Source organism: Populus euphratica, unplaced genomic scaffold (genome assembly GCF_000495115.2).
Source record: "Populus euphratica unplaced genomic scaffold, PopEup_1.0 scaffold294.1, whole genome shotgun sequence".
NCBI classification, from domain to species: domain Eukaryota; kingdom Viridiplantae; phylum Streptophyta; class Magnoliopsida; order Malpighiales; family Salicaceae; genus Populus; species Populus euphratica.
This window is the reverse complement of record NW_011500176.1, coordinates 48,621-58,086: the sequence shown is the minus strand read 5'-3', so window position 1 is coordinate 58,086 and position 9,466 is coordinate 48,621. Positions and strand designations below refer to the sequence as shown.

Here is a 9,466-nt window from a genome sequence, read left to right as displayed (position 1 = left end):
AAAAAAAAAGACAACAAAAGAGTTGAAAAAAATGTTGGGGTAAATAAAAACAAAATATTTGTTAGAAGAATATATTAGAATGCCTCAAGAAATTGCCAAAGATTGATTGAGAAAAATGAAGATACACAAGATTAAAAAATTTAACAGTATATTTTTGATTGATAAAGACTTTATTAGTAAGAAAAAATTCAATTAAAAAAAAAATTTAACATTAAATATTCAAGGACTCAATTGGAATTTTTTAAAGTTTAATTGAATTTATTAAGCGTTTAATTGCAAGAAAATATTGATTTTTGAAGTCAATTTAGACTTTAATTAGAAGAAATTAAAGTGTGGGAGTTGAATTATAATTTTAAAGAGTTAATTTGGTCAAATCAAGATCTAAATTGCATAAATATTAGGGTTATGATCAATTAGGGATTTTATTGAAGAACTCCAAAACTAAGGACCAAACCAAAAAAGGTGCATGAATGCAAGGGTAGAAATTGATCAAATAAGGGGTTAAATTGAATAAATCATAAGTTTGTTGATCAATTGAGGTTCAAAATACATAATTTTATAACCAAAGACTAAAATGAAATAGGCGGTCAACTTTAAAGTTGATAAATGAGTTTGACAAGGGTGAAAGTGCATGAAATTAAAAGTTTGGGAGACACTTACTAGTACAATTAAAAGCAATTGTAAGAATTGTAAGAATAGGGACTAAATTAAAGTTTTTCCATATTAAAAAAACTCTAATTTAACCCAGACGACACATTGTTTAGCTTCTTCTTTGACAATTTTGGCTAATTGAGTAAGTATTTTCAGACGAATGAATGTGGCATCTTCCATTATCTATTGAGCTGTTACCACCACCATTCAACTAAGAAACACCTCTTCAACAAAGATTATTTACTCCTATCAAACGTTTACATCCTATTTTTTTCAACAATCTTAACAAAATCTTGTCCTCGATCAGCCATCACTACATTTTTAGACTTTAAGCTAACCAAGTTAGAACTTTCAAACGAATAAATGTGGAGTTACAGACCTTTAAAATTGAGCAAGGATAGATGTAAATGAAAGGTATGCCTTTTTTCTATCAAGATTGGGTGATCTTTGATGATGTTTACATTGGAATTGGTCTGGCAAAACCTTGGAATTGGTCTGGCAAAACCTTGAAATTGGTCAACTCAGTCAACCTTGACTAAGATACCCATTCGTGTAAAACTACTTAATTTTTTTTTATGTTTACACTTAAAAACTTCTTAATGGTTTCTTATCAAAGTCTTAAAATATTTTTCTCAAGATCAAAGGGCCAAAAGCATCTCATTTTGTCCTTCAATTTTAATAATAAAACATTATTGAGTTTGTTACAAAACCACGATCCTAAAACCATTAAAAGGATAAAGGTTTTAGTTGTTAATATTTTTCTAAAACACTCTCATTTTGATTATACGTCTGAGCTTTGATCAGTCCCTATTCGAATCCATAAAAAAAACCCTAGCAAAATCTTATAAATACCTCTTGAAAAATTAGAGGCTAAGGGAGGCAAAAAAAAAAAAAAAAAAAAAGAGAAGAGAAGAAAGCTTATTCTTGGAGTTCATTTGTAATCAAGTTTATTACTTGGCATCTACGAGCAAAAAGAATAAATTAAAGATTGCGCAAAATATTGGATTTTCAAAGGAAAAAAATGTAATAACTATTATGAGTTTTTAGAAAATATAATCATTCCCTAACCTAGTATATGTTATCCATGAGACACAACTCTAGCTTGTTTTATATTTTTAATGATGTTTTTAAACTTCCTTTAGTGTTATAATGTGTTTTAGTTTTGATTTTGATTAATATGTAAAAAAATATTTTTTTTTTGTTTAAATCTTGTATTGAGTTGTTTATTGATGTTCCTAAATACTTAAGTAATGTTTGCTGGATGAGTTTTGATGAAATGAAGTGGTTTTAAAATACGTCAAATGTGATAGCATGGTTATAATGTTTTTCTATGTTAGCTGATCCTTGTTCTTAGTTTGTAGGTTTTGGTTACGTTTTATTGAAGGTTTAAAAAAGAAAAGAAAAGAATTCAAATTGCATAGATATCTAGGCTATTTTAACTTAACAATTTTAAAGTTTGGAATCTCTTGTATAATTTTTATGTTATTTTTGATTTTTTTTAATTCAAACATATTTGGATATGATAGTATAACTTATTATAATAAAAAAAATATGTTTTAAAGATTAAAAATACCAATTTGGAAGGATTGACAATAGCTAGGTTTTTAAGGAGTGACTGAGTTTTCTAAGGCAATGATTTTAGAAAAAACATTGTTTTATCTCCATGATTTGGACCAATTTTAATTTATTTTTTTGTATTAAATATTTTTTTGGACTTAATTAGTTAATAACCTAGGGTTTACTTGTGTCAATAACAAGTGTTTTAGAGATTTTGATTTTAAATTAAAATTTATCTTAATTAAATTATAATTATTAATTGAAATTTTAATTATTAATTGATAATTATTGATAGTCGACGGTTGATTAATATATTCGCTGCCTTGTTCGACACTTTTGATCGGTGCAAAGTTTTCAAATAAGCATTATCTATTTTCTTCCTTTTTTTTTGGTAGGATGAAATAGATGTATATATAGGCTGATAAATTCTTATTTCAATTATATCCTCTCAAGATCAAAACTAAAGAAGAAGACCAACCAAATGTAGACATGTCACCTCTCTAAAATGTTAATAAGAAATTTAAGTCAAAATCATGAAAATCTCTTGACTAATGAATTTTCTCTTCGCCTTCTCTGTCAAGCCACGAGGGTTTCCTTTTTCCTTCACGATTATGAGCTCCAAGACCTAATTAGTTGGGTGAAAATTTTGCGTGATGACGTGGGCATGACAACATTATGACAATTCACACCTATTATTCTGATGGCATTTCATCACAGACACCCTGCGGACAGCAATAGTCGCAAAGCACACTTGAAAAAAAAACATATGTAGTGCATGGCCATGTCATTAAAGAAACATCATACTTCTTGTGTTGATCATGAGATGTTATAGCATGCGTCGGCAGATCCCAAGTTCATGATGTTCCATCAGAAAAAAAAGAAAAAAAGTAAAAAAAAAAAGGTTTTAGAGTTGCATTATTTAAGACCTCCATCTACTTTTTGGATGCATTTACCATATTCACTCTGATTTTATTTTGTCACCAAATAACTTTATGTGAATGCAATATTGTTGGGTTAAGAAAAATATTTTTTAGATAAAAAATATGAGTTTAGAATTTTTATTTAACTAATTAATTAGAAATTTTTTGAACTAATATTTAGAATCTTTGTTGGGATATGATAATTTAAGTTTATAATTTTATTATAAATATAAAGGGGTCATATATTCAGATTTTTTAATGTGTTGAATATCAATAAATAAAAGCTTAAAAGTATAAATAGTTGAGTGTTTAGAGTTTTGAAAAAATAGCACCGAAGATGGAAAGGTAAGAGTCCTATTTTTTTTTTTTTGCATTTTAAAAATATTTTCAAAAAAAATTGAATTTTTTATCTTTTTATTTTAAATTAATATTTTTTTATGTTTTAAAATTATTTTTATATGTTAATATTAAAAATAAAATTTTTTAAATAAAATATATTATTTTAATATTTTAAAAAAAAAACACTTAAAAAAATAACTACAACTTAACCAACCTCAACCATCAGCGTATGCTATTGAAGAAAAGAGGCTTAACAATCTTCCCATGTTGATTCAAAGAATAGAACCCTTAACCATTCGTGAGTATGATTGAATAATTGGTTAAATGTTGATATTAAAAAAAATAAAAAAATAAAAAGATTTTGTAACTACCCTACCTCTAGTCTTTGTATATTTACGCTTAAGTAGCTTTTCTTTCGGGACCAATCTTAGTAAAAAAAAAAAAAGTCAAAATCTTAAATGAGACAGCATGAGAGTTTTTTCAGAAGCAAATAAAGAGTTTTTGTTTTTTTTGGTCTTAAAATGGGTTTGAACTCAGAATTCAACCTCAAAGGAATGATGAAATCAAGGTTAATTAGGGGGTGGATTTCATTATTGCATCATAAAATTATTAAATATGCTCTACTAATTAATTAGAGTAACTTTGCTACATGAAATATGCTGTAGTGAATAGGGTAACGTTGCAATATGGAACACCACAACAAAAAAATATTTTTTTTAGTGTTATTGTTGGTGAAAAGCAAGTATAATCATAAAGCATCGCTTTGTCAACCAGGGCATTAAAAGTGCCAGAAACATGGTGATTGCTGAACCAAAACCTAACCCTTTAGTAACAAGTTGCTAATCCGGAGCCACAATTACTCCTTGTGCCTGAGGGATTAATATCCACCGACTCCCACATTTTCAAGCCACTTGAAAATTCCAGAAATCAGTCCAAGCACCACCATGAAGAGAAGCAAAATCCTTGCGAACTTTTAAGTCATCCTAGCGTCACATTGATCTCGATAAAATTCATGTGCGAATGTACAATTGTCACGTTTCCACATCTAAGAATTAATAACCATTAATGTCACACTAAGGCTGCTTAGATAGCAAATTCACCTGTGGACATAGTCCTCCAATATTGTTAACTTTAATAATTGCATCTTTATCAAATTAGAAGTGGCTTTGTGGAGCCTAATTAATACGACACATCTTGCCATTGGCGGATTAACCTGTGGTCTATTATAGACATACATATACCTTCTTTTTTTTTAATGTAAATCCCAGTATTTGAAAGCTTATTAGACCGACTAATCTAATTGAGCCCGGTCAACCAACTAAGAGATAATACTCTCCTAGCAATAATGTATTATATATATATAAAATTTAAATTCAAAATCTTGTTTAAAGAAAACAATGGTCGAAACTATTTGAAACAACTACCCTTGCTTCCATATGCCTAATTGTATCCACGAATTCACGTCCATAGATATAAAAAAGATGATGTTCCATTTTCCCTCCCTGTCTCTCCTTCTAAAGAATATATAAGACCGAATTAAACTAGAATAGGACATGAAACCGACCAATAAATTGGAGTCTCAAGCAAAGAAACCACCAAAAACTTTTCACTCAAAAAGTGAATTAATTATACGTACATGTATATAATCATAATGAGTTTGGTAGGCAACTTTAGTATATAATAAACACTTGCCAAAGTGCAAAATTCACCTAACGAGTTCTAATCAATAGAAGAGCTGCAACTTTTTTCTTTCCCAATATAAGAGACCGTACATGGACACCAAGAAGAGACCAGTACTGGACGTGTCTTCCTTTCTTCTGGTCGAGGGCAGTGCAGACTCTGAGGCAGAATATGGGCTTCTGAAGCTCTATCTCGATGTTACTATAGCCTGCGCTGCTGCTGCTGCTGCTGATGATGATGATGATGATGCAGAGTCATGCAGCTGTGACACAACTGATCGTATACATGGTTTTTCTGAAACTTTTGAGGTTGATGATCATCGCGAGCCAAGTTGGAGTGGATGCAAGATGTTTCTAAAGGATGCCGCCTTGGATTGCATGATCATTGAGGAGGGTGATCAAGAGGAATCAAAGGTTGATATTAATCTAAGTAGGGAAGTCATGGATGCAATGGAGGACAGACTCTTTTGGGAGACTTGCATCGCGCTAGGGTACCCTTAAATTTTAGTAGTTTTAAATTTCAGTGGTCCTTGCTCCTTTTCCTTCAAGAATAAACCAAGGTGCTATTGTCTTGGTCAAATTACTAGTACGTATAAATTACACACCGTACTCTTGTTTCAGTTTTTTTAATGTCGATGTTGTGATCTAAAAGACTTGCTATTTGTTTATTTGTTTTTTTGGACTTCAATGTGTTTCTAGTATTTGTGGCTTTTTACTAGGGTTATTTGTATTATTTATTTATCTAGACCATCAAGCTCCTTGTTCTAGGGCTTTAGCTCGCATGTATTCATTAGGCTCTTGGCCATTTAATGGAGTTTGTTGTTGGGGAAAAAAAAAAGTTATGAACTATAGTTTTCTGTGTATAAAACTAATTGCTTCTACGAACCTAATGTATTTCAGCTTTTAAAACTAATTATGTGTGGATAACATTGATTACCTTTTTATTATATATCCGATAAAAATCATTCGTTTTATAATTTTTTTTAGCAAAGATGAGAGATTGTATCTTCAATTATTTAGAAAATAATAAATGTTGTTTAATACGTTGATGATCCTCATAAAATTATCTTGTGTTTGACAACATGAATTCCCACCGCCTCGGACAACAGAAAATTATAATTCAAATTTTATGAACAAAAATTTCATGTCACCTCAGAGAGCGGGAGTTTCTCCATAGCAAATAACAATATTGTCATGTATTAACATAATTAGTTATTTATTAACACTATTTTGAAAATTTGTCTCCGCCTCACATGTAATTTTGGATCCTGGTTTGAGCTAGGTATTAATTCAAAACATCCATATAGTTCACTATTAGAAAACCAGTGAAAATCAACAGAATTAGTAATAAAAAAATTTTATCGATAATTTTTATCAAAGGATATAATTTTTCCTTTAATTTTATCAGTCTATACTGACAAATCATTTCTATGGATAATAATTACCGACAGCATAGATTCTATCGGCAATATAGTTGGTATATACTGACAGACAAATTTTTTCGGTATATGCCGACCGTATTGCTGATAGAATATATAAAATTTTGAAAAGAAAAAATAATGTGATGACGTGAAATTGTTTTAGAAGATGTTATCAACGAAATGATCTAGGGATTCAAACTGAGATCTTTGTAAAGTGATGTGGCCCATTCACCGTCAGAATTATCGACGAGACGTGTCCGTCGGTAGCTCCATCAGTAAAAGCCAATATATAAACACTCTGCGGACTCTTTCCTTTTTTTATTTCTCCTTTTTCTTTCCATCCCAACTCTCCCCTCTTAAACTGCAACCAACTACCCATCCCAACTCTCTCCCTCTTCTCAACACAAGCACTCAAGTTTTTTATACTTTTGTACGTAGTCACAACATCTGTTCTCTGATTAATTTATTGTGGATTTTATCATTTTTTGTAAGTAAATCTATCCTTTTTAGTTTTAACATTTAAATGTTAATTTTATTATTTTTTATTGTTTTTTTAGTATGTATATTTTGTTAACATATGTACTTGTTTTATTGTTATTTGTCAAAAAAACTTGTAGAATGAATGTATAATTTTGTATTTGTTATAGTTTGTTTAAGATTTTCTCAAATTGTATTTATACGTTAATTGTTGAAACTTTGTTTGAATTACACCGAATTAGATGTGTTGTGATGAAATAAATAATAGTTTATTTAACGAGCGCGTTTTAATTTTTATCAATTCTATTATAGAGTTGTGATTTCTGTAAATTTATATATGTATAAATTTGTATGGATGTTGATAATTAATAATTGATAATAAATATTTAACATAAGTATTTTTTTAGTTTGTTGGATAATGTCAGGGCAAACCAATATTTTTTCAAATTTATTTACATAACATAGTTAATTAATACATGTTATCATCATAATTTTATAGAGGTTCGATAAAAGTTATGAATTTACTGAGACTCACCCCAAAAATTACAGAAAATAGATTATTATAATGAGATTCAGAGTTTTATTAATTTCATAACATCTATTTCGAGAAATTTTACTAGTGGAGATATTAGGTATCCATGCAGGAAGTGTAAAAATAAAAAGTTTCTACATCATCCGTCTTATTCTAATTACCAACAGAAATTAATGTCATAGCCAAAAAAAATATTATTCTAATTTTTATCGGTAACTTCGTCGGTAAAATTGGTATATAAAACCCAACCCCCCATTCGTGGTTCATTTTTTATCCGTTCCTCATTCATCCACCTTCTTTTTTCCTTTGCATTCCTTATAAAATTTAAAGCTTCATGTTTTGATTGTAGTTTTCAACATATTAAAAGGTATGATTCTCCTTCTTTATCTTTGTATTTTTTTATTGTAATTATCATTATTTTTGTTGTGTTTTTTGTTTTATGTATTGTTTGTAGATAAAATCTTGAAATCAACGCATTATTAAGGTAAATAGTTTTCATTCCTAAAGTCTTTAGTTTTTTCTTTTTATTTTTTCAATTTATTTTATTGTTTGTATTGCTATAATAATTGAAAATTTTGTTTCGAATTATTATTGTTGAATTTACCTTTAAAATGTTAATTGAAATATAGAATTAAATTTAATTATTTTATCTTAATTTAATTATATTATTGCTTGTTATGTTTTGTATTATTTCAATTAATTTTAATTGTTATTTATGAATTTGTATAGATGTTAGTTGAAAATACACAGATATTAAATTTCTATAGATGTTAGATTGTATATAAGATTTTCTAATAAAGTCAATTGGTTTGTGGTTATTGTAAATATTTGCAAGTTGATCACGAAGAGGCACCTAAGCCACCTTGTGATGCTGCCTCTTCTAGCATGGTTTCGTAGCGTAGAGACAGTGTGCTTTCACAGCGTGGTTAATTCACCCACAAGTACCAGGCATAATGAAAGGATGACCTTTTAATGTTAGTTTGTTTAGGTTTTAGTTTTTTTTTATATACTTATAACATAATTTATGAACAACTAATTAATATTTTATTAATTTTATTTAATTTTAGGTTCACTAACATTGAGGTTGCCAAAACAATAACATCGGCGTTTAAATTGTTGATGAAGATTCTATTATTTCAATGGAGTTAGGTTTCCAGATATCCTGAGTGGAGACCTAATATCGATACATGGTTTTAATGATTTCAGGTAGGTGTTAATGACATGATGAAAAGATTGATATCTTCTCTCAACTGCAGGAGTGTCAAAGTATTAAATAACCCAGTAAGATCGGGTTCGAACCATAGGGAGGTTAACTACTAATAATAATAATAAAAAAGAGAGTTAAAGAGGACTTTGAGATGTAAGATTAATGTGAAGATTAAATAATAAAAACAAATATCAAGGTTATAGGATCTACTAATAGTATCTCAAGTAAGTATAGTATAAACTCCTTTTATTACTCAACTAGAAACCATGCACTGATTAGTACTTAAAAGTGCATTTTTATCAAGGTTTTATCATCATTTTGAACTTGAAGTATTAATAACTCCTTAACTAAAGCATGTTTTATAATAATATATCTAATAATATAAGATACCTTTAATTTGTGGCAAATGTTTATTTTAAATGCAGGCCTATCACATAAATGAAAAGATTGATTGATGACTTTAAGAACTTAAATTGCAAGGACAAAGAGATGACCAAACTTAGAAAAGAGATGCCGATGCAGTCCATACTGGAACACTATTGGATAATTGGGTCATATCTAGATCTGTAGATTTCAGATTTAGGTCCAATTTATATGGATAGAAAGGTAAGACATATGCCTACAACTTTCATATGGAGCCTAAGATTTAAAAAGGTCATTTTCAAGTCCAAATTGTAGCAACA

At 28.9% G+C, this 9,466-nt stretch overlaps 1 protein-coding gene across 1 annotated transcript; it reads left to right on the top strand.

Annotated features, from left to right (window-relative positions):
• Positions 1–5,130: 5,130 nt before the first annotated feature.
• Positions 5,131–5,971, top strand: LOC105111436 (uncharacterized). The gene is made up of 2 exons (XM_011006780.1): positions 5,131–5,852; positions 5,915–5,971. Exon 1 carries the CDS (start codon positions 5,240–5,242, stop codon positions 5,645–5,647), a length of 408 nt encoding a protein of 135 aa, XP_011005082.1. The 5' UTR covers positions 5,131–5,239; the 3' UTR covers positions 5,648–5,852; positions 5,915–5,971.
• The last annotated feature ends 3,495 nt before the right edge of the window (positions 5,972–9,466 follow it).